The sequence below is a fragment of the Falco biarmicus genome, chromosome 2, assembly GCF_023638135.1.
Source record: "Falco biarmicus isolate bFalBia1 chromosome 2, bFalBia1.pri, whole genome shotgun sequence".
Lineage (NCBI taxonomy): Eukaryota > Metazoa > Chordata > Aves > Falconiformes > Falconidae > Falco > Falco biarmicus.
This window is the reverse complement of record NC_079289.1, coordinates 87,084,307-87,100,951: the sequence shown is the minus strand read 5'-3', so window position 1 is coordinate 87,100,951 and position 16,645 is coordinate 87,084,307. Positions and strand designations below refer to the sequence as shown.

General features: G+C 37.0%; 1 protein-coding gene across 1 annotated transcript in view; it reads left to right on the top strand.

Annotated features, from left to right (window-relative positions):
• IL1RAPL1 (interleukin 1 receptor accessory protein like 1) overlaps window positions 1-16,645 on the top strand; it is a 767,014-nt gene that overhangs the window by 567,618 nt on the left and 182,751 nt on the right. The window contains exon 6 of the mRNA XM_056329365.1: window positions 15,549-15,623. Within this exon, the coding sequence (XP_056185340.1) occupies window positions 15,549-15,623 (75 nt within the window). The remainder of the gene's footprint in view (window positions 1-15,548; window positions 15,624-16,645) is intronic.

The window sequence follows — 16,645 nt, the reverse complement described above, 5'->3', positions numbered from 1 at the left end:
TGGGGGAGGGTAGTGAGAGAGCAGCTGTGTGGTACTTAGTTGCTTATTCCCAGGGTTATATATTGTGAATTGGTCATGAGAGTGGTCTTCAACAGCTTTTGAAGTCCAAGTGAAGCCCACTTGTAATAGTAAAAACTATGCTATCTTAGTCAGATGGTACAACACAATACGGGAGAAAACTTTCATATGTGCCACCAAGAAATGCAGGTAAATTAAACTTCTGAGGGAGGCAATGATTTCTGGATCCTCTGTGGGAGAAGCTGCATGGATGAAAACAACAAATATTGTGACCATATATAACTGAGTCAGAAAATATTAGAACAGTGTTTATGCTTTTTTCACATATTCTGACCCTTTGTATACCATACAGAGTGCCTAGTTTTCCTAAATACCCAGTACTGGTGGGGTACAGTGGGAATGTGACATCCAGAGACTTCGAAAATCCAGCTAGGTGTCTGTCTGCATAGTTTAGTAATTACAATATGTACCTTTAAAATGCTTACTTCTCATCCCTCACTCCTCTTAATATGTGGAAGTTACTGATATAATTGCTATGAATATAAAACATCCATAAAATCTTGCTTAACTTAGTGTATACCTGTTTTTATTTAAAGTATAAGAGAAAGTGGGAAGGCTAATCTTTTTGGTTTCGTTGGCTGCATTGCTGCTTTCTGTGTTTATTTTGATTTGTCATGGAATATAAGGTAGAAGCAGAAGGTATCATCTGTTGTTCATTTGACTCAGAAGGTCCACTTCTCTTCCTCTGATATAATACTTGCTTTCCTGTCTGGGGAGGCACCATGTCCTAATGTTTACTGCCTAAATATTAATAAGGCCTGTTTGAATCCTGAGAATTTAAGAGTATTAAACAGTGATGCCAGTCTTTCGGGCAGATTGCTCCTATCCAGTGCACTACACAACAAAGGTATAGTGAAACAGAGCAAAATCATAAAAGATTAGTCAAGATGAGCTTGGTACCATGCTCTGGGTGATGATCTGCTTATTCTGGGATAAAACAGAGACGGAAGGCCTGTTCTGCTCCGCTGATGATATTGAAGTAAAGGAATGTACTCTGAGCAATTAGGTAGTCATAAATAAAGATAAGGTGGGCATTTGAAGAAAGATGAGAAGGCCATGAGTCAGGAGATTGTTGAACAAAGAAAGCTGAAAAGTTCAAGCAAGGAAGAAGATTGAGCAACCCCCAAAAGTGAGGCTGAAGAACAGAACCACCACCCAAAAGTCTCCCCAAAAGATGGTTCTAGAAGACTCTGACTCAAGCTCCGCCTGAACCTGCCTATTATGGATATGATAATTAGTTATCAACATTAAATGAATATGTATGTAAAGATGTTGTAACCTCTCACGGAAACTGTATAAATTACCTGACTTTCACCAAAAACTTTGGAGCTAGTTTGTTCGGTGCGAACCGGCTAGTCTCCCCAGTGTTGCACGAAATAAATACCTTCGCTACTTAAAGACAATACTTGTTTCTGAGCAGTTACTCTGTGCCATTTTGGCATCGACAGCTAATACTGCTGGGTAGTAACTTTTATTTCCCTTCTTTCTCTGCTTAAAGGAGCCAGAGCCATGTAATGTAATACCTACTTCCCACAGCTGTTTGTGGGATGAGAGTTTGCTCCTTGCTGTCAGAATTGAACACAGAAGCCACAAAGATGAACTATTTCCAAGGAACAATCTTCCAACTGTTATAAGGATGAGAATTTTCTCCCAATAGCAAACTTTTTCTATTCTCCCTATAATTTTATTTGGCTGCAATATTTCTGATTAAATAGTTTTCTTTATTTTCCCAGTAAAACCAACATCAATCATTTTGAGGTTGCTACAGCTCTACATTCATAGGTTCTAAATGGGTTTGGTTTTATTGTCTTCGGCTGAAGTGAATACTTTTTTTCTCATCATCAGCATGACAGTTGATGCACTTCTTTGAACATGCAAAGAAAGTCAGCCATATAAACCAGAAGCACAGTGTTTTTGTGCAAAATGAGTTATGCTGATACTGTCTACACAGACTCTACATTACAGATTTCTTATCCATTGAGAAAAGTCTAATTTGTTGGAAAATCTAGTTTTCAGACAAAGAAAGCTTTTCAGGCAAGTCACTTGCTTTCCAGGGATTTAGGTTCCAGCTCCTAGATTTACACAAGGATTATGGTACGAAGTGGCATTTACAAAAGCATAGGAATTAAACAAATGGGATCCATGTCAAGTCATAAGATTTTGAGAACTGGCATGACACTTAGGCTCCTTAGTACCTATATAATTTTTGAAAAATGGAATAAGGCTCCTGAACCAATAATATTATGTTTTTAGTGAAGTATTGCGTAGTAGCACTTAGCTCAGACGCGAGAAGGACCATGGACTTGTTACAGGGCACTCTTCCCTCACTCACCAGCACAGATCATTGAAACAGATTATTTTAGCCTAGACACAATGGTGTCCTAGTAAGTTCTCTCTAATGGGGTTCATACAGCTCTGTGTGACACCGAATAGTGCCTTGTAGTAAAACTCCAAGAAAGGTCAGGAAATTCTAACACAGATAGCTAGTCCCTCAGTTGAAATCTGAGTTTGTATTGTGAAATATAAAGTGCTTGTATCACAAGAACCAAGAAACAGAAAGCTAGGCAGGTGAAGAGTAATATTAAAGAAGACCTTACTCTGTATCCAAATGAAACACCTCTATTTTAACCCTAGAAACCCAAAGCAATGCCTTGTGAGGATTTTTTTAGCTATTTCTTTCAAAAAAGAGTAGACATTTCTACTGAAAACTTCAGAACTGGAAAATTCCTAAATAACCTTATTTTTCTATGGAAATAGCCCGTACATTCCATTACAAATTCCTTCTTACGTTCAGAAGAAACAACAAGTTTGGGGGAAAACTAAGGGAAAGCCTTCCAGTTCCAATTCCTATAGCCTAAGATATTTGATTATGGAGAGAACTGAGTAACAGCAATCAAGATACTTATTGTGAATTTATGATGGTAGAGATTCTGCAAAGAAATAGTGGCTTAGATTTCTAGCCAAGTAAATGTAAATATTTCTGGTCAAATAGAACTGATGTGTTGGTACTTTAATAAGCATTAATTTCCTCAATTAATAAAATAAACTTTCTCCAAACACTGTTTCCTGTTTCCAAAGGAAAGTAAGAGAATATATATTTTTATAAAAATTCAACTAAAGAGGTAGCAGTGTCATCATTTCCCAATTTCAGTATCTGAAAAAGAAACCATCCAACGTGAGCTACATTGTTTGCCAGCAATGGTGCTTTTTATAAACTTCTTTGTAATTAAAGAGGGGTGTGTGTGTGTGTTCTTTTAAAAAAAAAAAAATGTAATAGAAGTATTATTTTCAACAAGCTTGTCTGAGTTCGGGGTTTGCTTTACAGACATTTTAGTATAAAAGTATATATTTTTACAACTAAGGTAGGTTTGTGGGGTTTTATGCACCAAGTATTAAATTATGGTTCTGTAACCACCAGCTCTGGTAACATTTCTGCAGACCAAATGTTTGTGATGTCTAGTCTCTGTTTGCTGCCAAGTAACCATATGATATGTGCTAATATGACATCTGTCATACTGGGTTTGTCTAGCAAGCTTTATTTAAAGCCTGGTACATCAAATGGACAATAAGTGACACACATTATTGTTCTCAGTCCTGTTATATGGACTGTGTAACTTTTTTGGATTTAATGTCCTATGGTAGACCTTGATTTCCTACTATGTTACAAAACAGAAAAGTTATGGAAACTAAAACTTCTGGGCTTAGACTTCAGACATGATTTGTATACAGATAAGGCAAACCTGAAATCCCTGGTGCCAGGATGTCTGCCGTTACAGTGGGAGGCTCTGTACACACACTATAGAACCAGGCAGAACATCTGTGTGATAATCTGTGGAGCTGTACAGTGCAATTTGCACAGTATGTCCCCAGCTCCACCCTCATCCCATCTGCTGCATAGACACTAACTACTCAGGACATCCTGGGAATTCTCCAGACTTTCTAAACCTGATTGTAAGAGTAAATATTTGCAAAAAAAAAATGGAAAAGCGGGTGGAGACCTGCTAAGATTTTTTGGTTCAATCACCTGCACAGAGAAAGGTCAGCAGGTTGCTGAGGGTCATGTTCAGTTGGGTTTTGAATATCTCCAAGGATGGCAACTATAACATCATCTCTGGACAACCTGTTCCTGTGTGTGACTACAGCCCTAGTGAAGAATTTTTTCGTATCTTTAAGTGTCATTTCCTGTGTTTTATTTTGTGCCCATTGCCTCTTCTCCTGTCCCTTAGCACTGCTGAGAAGAGGCTCTGTTGTCATTACTTCTCCCATCAAGTTTTTTCACATCAACAAGATCCCCTGAGCCTTCTCTTCTCCAGGCTGAGCAGTCTCAGCTTCTTGTATGAAATGCTGCAAACCCTTCAACATCATATTGTGACTCTTCACTGTCCTTATCCCAGCATGTCTACATCTCTTTCATATTGGAGAACCCAGCACTGGACCCAGCACTCAAATGTGTCTCATCACAGCTGACTAAAGGGGAAGGATTGCCTCCTTCAACCTGCTGGTCATCCTCTGCCTAATGCAGCGCAGGGTGCTGTTGGTCTTCATTGCTGCAAAAGCACACTGCTGGTTCATGTCAGACTTGTTCTATATGATCCCAGGGTCCTCTCTGCCAATCTGATTTTCAGCTGGTTGGCTCCCAGCCTGTACTGAAGCCTGGGGTTATTCCTCCCCAGGGACAGAACTTGGCATTTCCCCTTGTTGAACTTCACGAGGCTCCTGTTAGACCATTTCTTTAGCCTGACAAGGTCCCTCTGAATGGCAGCACACCCATCTGGTTTATCAACCACTCTTCCCAGTTTTGTGTTCTGTCATCCAGGTCACTAATGAAGAAGTTAAAAAGAGTTGGCCCCAGAACTAGTCCTCGGGGTACACTGCTGGTATGGGCCTCCAGGTGGACTTTATGCAGCTGGTTGCAACCCTCTAAGTCCAGTGGTTCATGCAGTTTTCAGCCCATCTTACTGTCCACATACTTGGTCTGTACTTCATCAGTTTGTCAGTGAACATATTATGCCATACAGTGTCAAAAGCTTTGCTAAAGCCAAGATAAATAGCATCAACTGCTGTCGTCAGGTCCACTGAGCCAATCATCTCACCACGGAAGGCTATCAGGCTGGTTAACCACAATTTCCCCTTTGTAAAGCCGTGCTGACTACTCCCATTCTTCATCTTGTCTTTCATGTGTTTGGAAATGGTTTCCAGGACTATTTGGTCCATCACCTTCCTAGGGGTCAAGGTGAGACTGGCCAGCCTATGTCCCCAAGATCCTCCTTCTTGCCTTTTTTGAAGTTGGGAATGACATTTGCTTTCTTACAATCCAAAATCTCTCAACTTAAAACCAAAAAAGCCTGCTTGAATGGAGTGGATCAAAAACAGCTGCCTAAGGGGACATAATAGTTCACGTGGGCTGAAAGAGAAGTACAGAAAGCAAAAAAACTCAATACCCTCACACTGTACACAAAAGTAGAAATTATGGATTTTTCTTCCTTAAATTTTGGGCCACAAGAAATGGTAGTATGTCTAAATTTCTAGCAGAGCAAAGGCAGATTCAGAGGACTATCACTAAAATGACTCAGAGGACAAATGAAAAGGGTGTACAGGTCTACAACAGAACTGGCACAGAGCGAACGAGAGAAGGTTGCCTTTTAAATGAGATTATTTTTAAATAGAGCAACAGAATTAAAATGTTGACTACAAATCCTGTAAGGGAAATTCTATGCAATACATAAAAACTTTAATTGCAAGGCCTTTAAATGTCAGCTCTTTGGAAGAGTTGAAGTGGTCAGGGTAGACAGGATCCTATTCTCTTTACAAGGCAACCTCAGAGGATGAGAAATCTTATTCTGAAATGTCAGCATTATCAGCAGAAAGATTCAGTTATGGGGGGTGGGGGTTGGGGGGGTGGGGAAGCATAGAGTATCTAGAATTTGTGTTCAAAGGTTATGAGCTACAGTATTTCCAAGAACTGTCTGCTCTAACTAAAAAAAAAGAGAGACTAATAAAAGCAAGGCAGGAACAGATTCACACATGTTACTGTTCAGCTGCTAAAATCAGTGTCCTACAATAAATGGATTTAAATGAGGAAAAATACATTGCAGTTACTTGGGTCTGAAATCTAAATTTAAGACAGGGTATACAAAATTACAGGCCATAAATGGAAGCTAATGATAAATTTTAGGGGAAAAATTTAATAATTGTGAAAAAGCTGAGGAAAAGAAATACTAGCGAATACTAAAATTCAGCTGGAAAGAATGAAAGTGAGGCTGAACAAGAAAATGTAGGTAGCCTTAATTAATTGGACAATATAAATGAAATTTTCTGGGGGCCATCTGGTAAAAATAATAGAGTAATTCTTAAGAAAAGGTTTGTATGGTTTAGTCACAAAGAACATAACCTTATAATACTTCCCCCCTATATTTTCTATATTTCAACCTAGGAAAAAAAAGGAAAGGGTATAGATTAAGGGAATGATGTAAGAAGTGAATTTATGATGATATGCAGAGAAATTTTAATAGCGTATGTTGCAGAATGTTTGCCTGATGTGACATGTGAAATGTCTGGTTGGCTTTTCTTACTTGTTTGCCTAAACCTCATGATTTACATAACTCACTGGTTTGCTCATGAATATGTAATCTATTCAGGTAGCCCAGCTGTTAGCAATACTGCATATGTTTCTATTTCACAAGCCTTATACAAGATTTATACAACACACCACTTCATTGAAGACTCTTCTAAACAAAGGCATAACCTAACATGTAGATATAGGAGCAAAAAAATATTCTTATGGGTTCTAACTGCAAATAAATACATCTACAAGTAGTTGCAATATGGGTCATGGTCCATACAGAGCCTCCAAAAATCATTAGTATGTGCTTCCAGATTTAAAAAGTCCTAGGAAACAACTTCCCAAACCTTTTCATCTGTCTTGGAATAGAAGCAATAACAGAAACTGCAGCATGTGCATTTTTGCTGAGGTGAACTGGATTTGCTTAATCCTGTTCTCACACAGTGGAAAAGACAAAGATGTTTTAGGGAAAGCTCTGTGTAGGTCAAATTGGAGAATAAACTGAACTCAAACCAGAAGTATAGCACGTAAGTACTAAAACATGTCAACTGCAGTGGTCTTCTCCGTCCTCAGTTTATTTTGTCTGCTAGTTGTTACCAGCATAAGGGCAGAAGGGAGAGTTAGAGACTGCACAAAATGCCAGATCCCTTTGACATGTTGCATGACTGCCCTGTTACACGTGACAGGCGACAGGTGCAGGCGCCCTCTCCAGAAGGGTCAAAGTGGTTATGCAAAGCATCCACTTCTGGCACTCTGGCAGGAAGAGAGACGGCTGGATTGGCCTAGGGGACACACATGAGCTGGTAATATAAACGTGGCAAAACAGACAAAATTCCTGCTGAATGAAATGCTGGTGAGCTTCACTGTTAAGATGAAACATCAAAAAATCTCCTGCTGGAAGTGCTCTTAGATGCGTGTTTTCATTCTTTTGTGAACAAGAGCTTTTATATTAATTAAATGCACAGATAATATATCACATGCTTGTTTATAGCAACAACAGCAGCAATCATCTTGTTCACCGTTTCTCAGGTTTTTCTTCAGATGTTCTGATGTCTCTTAAATGGAAGTGGAGGGAAAAATTTACCAGAACATGCAGACAGACCAGGCTTTAGCATGACATCCTTTTCACAGACCTACATAGAAAATCTCATTTTCATTATCTTACTTCAGGGATTAGTTTTGTGCAGAAGCAATGGTGTGATACAGAGGAACTTTATGCAAGAGAGAAAAAAATATGGATATTTTATATCCTTTAATATTTTTATTTGCCTTTTTTTTATTTTGGGTGTCTTCATTTTTTTATGGGGGAGGAGGAATCCTGTCCCTATATATAAAAAGTATTTTAGGATCAAGGCCTTGTTTTATTCCTTCCTTTCCTCTTTATAAGATCAAAATACAAATTCTAAATCTGCCTCACAAAGAGATGAATACTGTCAAGAAGTTAGGCTGATATTTCACTCAATAGTTTTAACTACATTTACTCTTTGGTTCTTTTGTATTTCAATACTGCATTAGCATCTCTGATGACAATATTTTATTCTTTGTGTTTTTTCATTTGACACCACGGGGAAATGTCAGTGTGTTCAAGAAAACTAACAGAAATTAAAAATAGCAATATATACATCTTGTGTGAAGTCATAGGAGTAACACAAGTGTCACACCAGATTGAATTAGAGACAAGCAGATAATGAAAACCCCAGCATCTGGCTGCATTTGCTCTTCTGCAGTATTCAACCTGCTGTTAATCACAGGGGACTCACAAACTTAAAACATTTTAAAAGGCTTCTTGGAAATATTCCTCCTATCTTCTAAGATTTCATTTTAGCAATGCCTCTTCTTTTTTCAATATGTGTCATTAATAATGGCTTCTTTATTAGTTACCGTTTTACCTGCTTCTGCACTTTCTCACAGGAAGTGCTATTATTCCCTTAATGCATTACATAGTTCTTTTAGGAGAAATGTCTTATGTAGAAAATTTGAGGATTGTAACTTCAGTCTGGGAAAAAAATCAGAAGAAAGGATTAGGTATGAGAAACAAAAACTGTTTTCATTTGTATGCCCAAGGCCATAGGGTTGTTTTTGGTTGGGTTTTTTTTTTTTTTTTTGCTTGTTTGGGGGTTTTGGTTGGTTTTTTTTTTTTAGTATGTGGTAAGGAGAAAGCAATGAAAAAGGCATAAACTGCAAGAAAAAGAAGATTTTTTGTCTCACAATGTAAGATTTATGGGAATATTTCAGAAGATAAAAGCTGATCTTCCGTCAGTCATAGTGATAACTAAGTCACATTAGGCAGCTCATTTATGCTCATATGCCTATGCTTTCACACATGTATCTTTAATATCCTTACATGTATCTGCCCCCAGCTTGAACTGCTTGATTCACGGCATAACCATACTTGTTCACACAGTAAGGCAGAATATCTTTACAGGGCTGCTGTGCAATTCATGCCATATGTGATTTTAAATGATGCTCTTGTGAGTAAAAACTAATTTGAGTGTAACTCAGAAATGAGATTTAAGGTTCTTAGAAGTCTCAAGCACGTATAAAGAATTCCCTTTTTATGAAAAACCTTGCCATATATTTATTTTTTTTAAAGGCAATGATTTCTCTAGTGATATATCTGAATACACAGGGTTATACCTATGTTAGGAGAAATACAGAAAAAAACCAACATCCTTGCATTGCATTACTTAAGTTTTGCTCTGTTCACAATTGCCCTGAGGAATCTCAGAATTCTCAATGTTAATATTCATCTGGACAGTGGCTGTGTATATTAATGTTTCAAGACTGCAGATTCAGGCTGCACATCATTTTACTGCAACCTACTGTAGACTACTGCTACTGCATTATTTCTTCCACAGACATCACTATTGAAAAAAAAAAAAAAAAAAAAAGAAAAAATAAAGAAATCAAACCCAAAAGCATACACTAGTGATTTACAAGGTACTGAAGTTATCGACGTAAATGCTATAGTTTTTCATCCTATTCTTATAATTACCTGTGATTCCTAAATTTTGCCATCTATCGCAGCTTTCTGTAAATGATGGCTTTCCAATGACAGCGCCCTCTCATGAAGTGGACATTTTAACATTGTAATATGAAAAAAATGGGTATTTTTTTAATCTCATTCCAAATCTTCTCCGCTGCCATTAGAATAAGATTAGATTATCATGCCTGACAAAGCTTGGTTAAATGTTGAGGTGTAGCAGTTAGAGGGGTAAGCACACCACACACATTGTAGCCAGACACCGGCTGACTAAGGGCAGAAGGAGCAGGCAGCAGTGCTAGGCACGATGCTCAGTAGTGCCTGAAGGTTCAGCTTTATAGTCAGTCAGACCTAATACCTCTCTTCTAACAGATGTGCCTTGTCCTTGAGGTCATTTGCCTGTGCCACAAGCAGCAGAATGAAGAGAAGACAAAAAGAAATGCAGGATCTGAAAATTAACAGGAAAGTAAAATGTAATGAGGAATTCTCTTAGTTTCTAGAAGCAAGGTAAGAGATAAGAGATCTTTCTGAACTGCAGGGTGAATTCAAAGCAACAATGTGGACTTCAAGAAAAGAACCCCATCTCTTTGGTTTCCTTTGATTTCAAAGTGTAGGAATATTTGCCTTAGCATAGTAATGAATTCTTTCCCCTATTTAATCCTGTGCTATAGTTGCAATATCTTCCAGGGACATGTCAGTGTTTTTTTCTAAAAATGGTCTAAGTTCATAAACATAAGAGGTTTAATCTTATTGCATTATCTCAAATCTCAGAAGGATCAGAAGGATTTTCATCCTCAGAAACTAAGTTTTACTTGAATAAAAAAGTTGGTCAAAATATGTTCTAAGATACAGATAACTCAGACTGGCCAGGTAAGGCAGCCATTCCTGTGAATTTTTATCCCTGCAGGAAGCGTGCAGCCAACAAACTGGCTTTCTGAGTCGCAGACAACTCCAACAGCCCTGTCTGGCTTTAAGAAACTAAAACTATTGGCAATCATCACAATTTGCAAAGAAGAATCTGAGAGCACTTTGCAAAGTAGACATAAACAAAGATCTTTGGAATCAGTATTTTTCTATTATAAAGCTTGTGTGTTTTGAGGCAGTTCCATTTTTAGATGTCTAGCTTAGTGATACTTTGATGCCCAGTTTGGATTAAGCTTTTATTCATTAGCTGTGTTAAATTCTAACAGGTGGCAGGTCTTTTCAGATAAAATTTTGGGTAGAACAAATATGTGTATCATGTGATGATAAACTTCTAAAGCTAAAACAGCAGCTTAGGAAAAGGAGTAAGGAAATAGGTGGCTGATGTAAAAATATTATGTTCTGGCTAGTTTCCAGTTGGGTGACTGATTGTGGTGGCTCTCAGTTTCATTACCACAAGACAAATTCTTCAATATATCTTAAATGTACATCCAATCTGATAGACATGGAATGTGAATTTAGGCGTTTTCTCTTTGAGCAAGATCAATATGTCTGCTGCTGAATGGTATTTCTGAAGTTAAACTCAATTTTTAAAACAACTTCATAATCAGTTATTTCACATGATTTTTTTTTTTATTTTACTTTAGTTTGTTTCTAATGAAAATTTTTACACATATTAGTTTTTTAACCATTCATCAGTGATGGTTCAGAAATTAAACATGAGACGTGTTGTAAACTTGATTTATGATCCGACAGTTTTTCTTTGAAAGACTCTGACCTGTCAAAAACCCAGTTTTTTCAGAGGAATATACCAGTTTTTATTAACTGGGATAAGGTTCCTAAGTGGAAAACAAAGAAAGAAAGAAAGAAGGAGGGGAGGGGGTAGGGGGCAGGACGGGAACAAACACGGACACGGGACATGGACACGACACCAGGAAAAAAAAAAAAAAAAAGATATTGATATGGAAAGACAGAAAGAGAAAAAAAAAAGCGGGGGAGCATATGTGTTTGTATGTGTGTGTGAGAAGTGCACCTGTGTCTCAGTAGATAATAATATCCAGGAACAGATTCTTGCCAAGAGGAGCATTCCCCTGTGCAAGAATAGGAATCTGAACACTCTGTTCCTCCTGTATGACGACCATGTTGATAACTACTACCTGGTGGGAAGAGGACTCTGGTTTTTTTAAACACATGCAAAAGACTTCTGGTTCTTTGCATAGTGTAAAGAACAGGAAGTGCTTTGAAATCATGGATATTTTTGTAGGGCATGAAAATTATTGCCTTCCTACATCTATTCATAAAAAAGAAAAAAAAAGATATTTAACTTCTTTAATAAGACACCAGCTGTAGTTATGAGTTCTGTAATTTTCTTTTGATTTTGCTATTTAGTAGAAGTTTAGGAAGAAAGGATTAAATTCTGGTTTTGCTGTTCAATTTAGTAGATAACTGTGCCTCAATATATCCATCCGAAAAATATTATTAATAATAATTATAATAATTCATTATAATTATTAATTTTGAATAGCATGTTGCATGGTTGATCCAGTTAAGATGACACACCCCATGGTTTAAAGGAAATTAATTAGCTTATAGGAGATGCATACGTCCACTTCAGTTTCTAAACTAAACAAGGATTGCAGAAATTCTGCACTGTCCATTAATGTTTGTATCTGTGGAGAGTGTAAACTTGAAAGGGAGAAAGGCAGCTGGAGAAATTCCCACCTCTACTTCAGTCCACATGGATTAATTGCTGGGAAAACATACATACATTTGCAGCCTAAAAAATAGATGAAATATCAGAAACTAAAAGTGTTCATTGACTGAAGGCACATTTCAAATCACCTTTGAAAAACTGATATTTTTAATATACCAAGTTATTAAAATGATTTTATTTGCCTGTGTTACTCTCATTTACAGTATTTCAGTACAGCCTACAACTCTGGAATGCAGAATACCCTGGGATGCTTTTGCTTTTCAAGATGGGTGAAGGAAGGGGTTGGCCCTGGGAGATGTGATCACTTGTCGTAGAGACATACAACAGTGTTAGGTTGGTAGGCATCAATAGGGAATGCAACACTATAATACTGATATTTGCCCTAATTTAGACAGCTTAGAGTTGCACTGTCATATTAAGCATTAATTCTTCCTGGCCACAAACATTGGTAACCATCAATTTAAAACAGGTACACAACACAGTCAACCCCTGGTGTACCTTTGTTTTAATGTTGATTAGAGGTTTTTATGTACTTCTGGATGATGAGGCAGAGTGCATTCTTAGCAAAATGGGAGGAATGATTGACAAAGTGAAGGGCAGGGCTACTGTTTAGGGGGACCTTTACAAGTTGGAGAAAGTCATGGAGTGGGTAGTGGAATAATCCCATGCAGCAGAACCAGGGACGGACTGAGTAGGGAAAATCCTGACAGCACAGGCAAACAGTAAGTTGAGCATGAGTTGGCAAAGGACAAACTGCACAGCTTTTGGAAAGTATTTAGCTAGCAGGTCCAGGAGGGTGATCCTTTGTATCTATTTAGCATCTGTGAAGGCACATCTGGAAGGCTGTGTCAAATTTTGGGTTCTTCAGTGTACAAAAAGACATGGACATACTGGATGGAGTCTAGTGCAGGGCCACAAGGTGGCAGGTGGCTGGAACACCTGAAGTGGTGAAATCTCCATCCACAGACATGTTCAACACATGGCTGGATGAGGTCCTTACAACCTGCTCTATTGGACCTGCTCTGAACATAAGGTTGGACTGCTTGGCCATTGGAGGGTCTTTCCAGCCTACATGCTCCCATGATTCTGATACAACAGTTATGGGTCTCATTTATTATTTTCAGTAATGTTTTCTCTGTTAAATTATCTATTTCCCACAAGTGGTAGGAAATTAAATGGGACATAAGTTTCGTAATAACTTCACACTGTTGCTGAAGGATGATTTATCTCCATATATTAACATCCTGGGCCTATTCTTTCAAAAGTAGGAAGCCTCTTAGAAACCTGAAGTACAGGACCACAAAGGTAATGTTGATCTTTGCTTAAACAGAGAAAAATAGTGTTTTCTAATCTATTTATTTGCTGCATTCAGATTAACTCCACCGGTTACTGTATCTTTACTCAAATTGAGAGAACTTTGTTTGCTCTAAAAGTTTCAAAACAGATTTAGAGCAACAGTGACTCAGAAGACATTATCTGATAATGGTAATTGAGCTGACAATGACAAAACTACAAAACTAAATTTAAATTCATAGTGGATGATGTTTAAAAAATGGCAATGGGCTGATAAATTGTGAGGCTTTACAGAGAAGTTAAGAAATGGGAATGACTAATTTTGTAGTTTAAGAAAAAATGTATTTTGAATCCTTTTCCTTGCCACCCACCTTAGCCCTCAAGGTAAAAAAAAAAACAAAAACAAGCAACCAAACACAAACAAACACAAAAAAAAACCCAACAAAAAAAAAGAGAGCGAGAGAGACTAAAAAGAGAACTAAAAAGCATTCATATTGGTGTAAAGAAAAGTAACAACCCAGAGATGTTGCTGAAAAGTCTTTCACAGCTGTGGCTCTCTCCAAAGTCTGTAGTGCAGAATGTTTTTCTCTAGAGAGTAGAAGCTATTATTGGACAAATGAGCTGAAAGTGGCTCTGTGGACAAATCCAGTTCTTTTCCCATCCCCGAAGAATTATTTCAATTCAGTCATAGATCTGATAGGTCAACAACCCAGACATCAATTGAGTGGGTTTATGATCCGGTCAGGTAAAGGAAAACCTCTGTAAAGCAGAAACATATGAGTTGATAATGAATGCATTCTGTAAGTGTTGCAAAGTTGAAATTAATACAGTAGATTTTAAAGGATGTTGATAATTTAATGAAAATGCAGAGAAAACATGGTAAAAAGAATGCAGTTAAAGCTCTCCTGCAATTCAACTGACAGGAGATGAGTGTGTTTAGTAGATTAAACTCATACACATGTGGTTGTGTGTGTGTCAGTAAGAAAGGGAACAGTGATTTTGACAACTTGAAGGGAACAAATATTATAGAGTTATATCAAAATGTCAAATGTACTTTAGATCTCTGACAGCCCATAATCTGTGTTAAAGACTGAAGTATGAATGAATGTTGAAAAGCAAAAAATCAAAGTGTTCCAGGTGATTACAAAAGTTGAAGCTTTCCCATGAACATTTACTATCAATTTTAAAGAAAAAAAATATGTGAATGTTCTTTTTTTGTATAACATGCATACATCTGTCAGAGATCAGTGAAGACTATGCTTGCTAAAACCAACAAAACTAGTAATAATCAGTGTCACTTCTATGAATTAAGCATACAGATGATTAATCTAGTAGAATACCTGCACTATTTAGCTGCATGCTTCAAAACATGCTCCAACAACTTTCAGAAGGTTTTTCTCCACTACAAAACTCTTCCTAGGCCACAATTTACAAAAGCCTACTAATATTATTTCAGGGTAGATCAAAAGGGAGGAGGAAAGTCACCTTATTAGGAATCTTAACTTTATTTCACTATGTCCATCCCTTGGATTTTGAAAACCGTGCCTTTTCTGGTAGTCTACTTTCAAAGGTTTCAGTGACAATAATATCTTTTTAAATAAATTTTTCATCAAATATTCAAAATTGTTTTACAGTAACTTAGTTTACTTCTCTGTTAATGAGTATATTTGAAAGAAAGGTAATTAAATATTTTAACAAACTATTAAATGCTGGATAATACTTATGAAAACAAAATTGTATCAATGCATGGGTTTTGTGAGGGTTTAAAGAGATGTTGGTTTAACACAAGTGCTTTCAATACCTTAGCACATGAAAGATTCTAAATTTTGGTGCTATATTTACTCTCTAAGCAAAAGTATTTACAGCTACTGAAGGCATGGATATTATTTAAATAAAAGAAAACCTAAAGCATTACTGAAACAATAGGTATAAAATCAAGTCTTATTGTATCCAGTAATAATCAGAAAACTATATTTGTGAATTTCTTTCTTTTCTAGCACCGCTAACAGATAAACCACCAAAGCTTTTACACCCATTGGAGAGTAAGCTAACAATTCAGGAGACCCAGTTAGGTAAGTAGCAAACACAACATTTCTATTCAAATTGTATGAAGGTATTTGATGTCTTAATGTATGATGGTAATGTGATGGTATGTTGACATTAATAATTTCATTGAAAAGGCATTGCATGTGCTTTGTTTCCATACAGAGATGTATCATATAACATCTAGAAGATTGTTCACAAAAAAAATGGTAGTAATTAATACTGAATTCTAAGCTCTTGAATAATTATTGGTACTTGTTTTTACCTTTGCTGAGAGCCTCAGCTTATCTGTGTATTTACATATATTTACTGTGGGATTCAGTGGGTTTTTATGGTTTAAAATCTGCTTGCAAGACTTCTTTTCTTTGGCTATTCCTTACAGAATTGTGAAGATCCTCTGTAATTATAAATGTGCTGGTCTAAAGTCATCTAACAGTGAGAAGTTAACATAATAGCATCTGATTATTTTGAATGTATGAATAGATATGTAAAGATGAATGGAAAGAAACTAGTGCATGAAGAAGCCATTTTGTTTCACTTTTCCTAGCCTAGTGGATGGTGGGTATGTTTTGTCACTTTGATCTCCTACCGCAGTACAGGTAATTAAGGCTCTAATGCTGAGTGCACGTTACTACACTTTGCAGGGTATAACAACCCATCTCCTTTGTGTATTGACACAGAAGGCAACTTGTAAGAAACAAACAGTCCTCAGTAGGTTACACTGGAATTATGCTTTGGTGTCAGAACAGTAACGTATCGATAGATCTTCTAACATGGTCGCTACAGAAAGAAATGGAAACAGATCTGGTGCAGCACAACACCTGAAAAAGCAGAAGGCTTGCAAATTAATTCTGACAGTCATTGGCAGAATGTTCTATGGTGCTTGCCATCTTATGGCTAATAGTGGCCAGAGGATAATTCATATTTATTTTGATAGTCGTAAAATATTACTTAAAATGATTCATACTATTCAGGTAATATTCTGAGACACTGATACACGTTTTCAGAAACAATTCTGTAGAAAACAGGTGTAACATATTTCCTTCTAGAG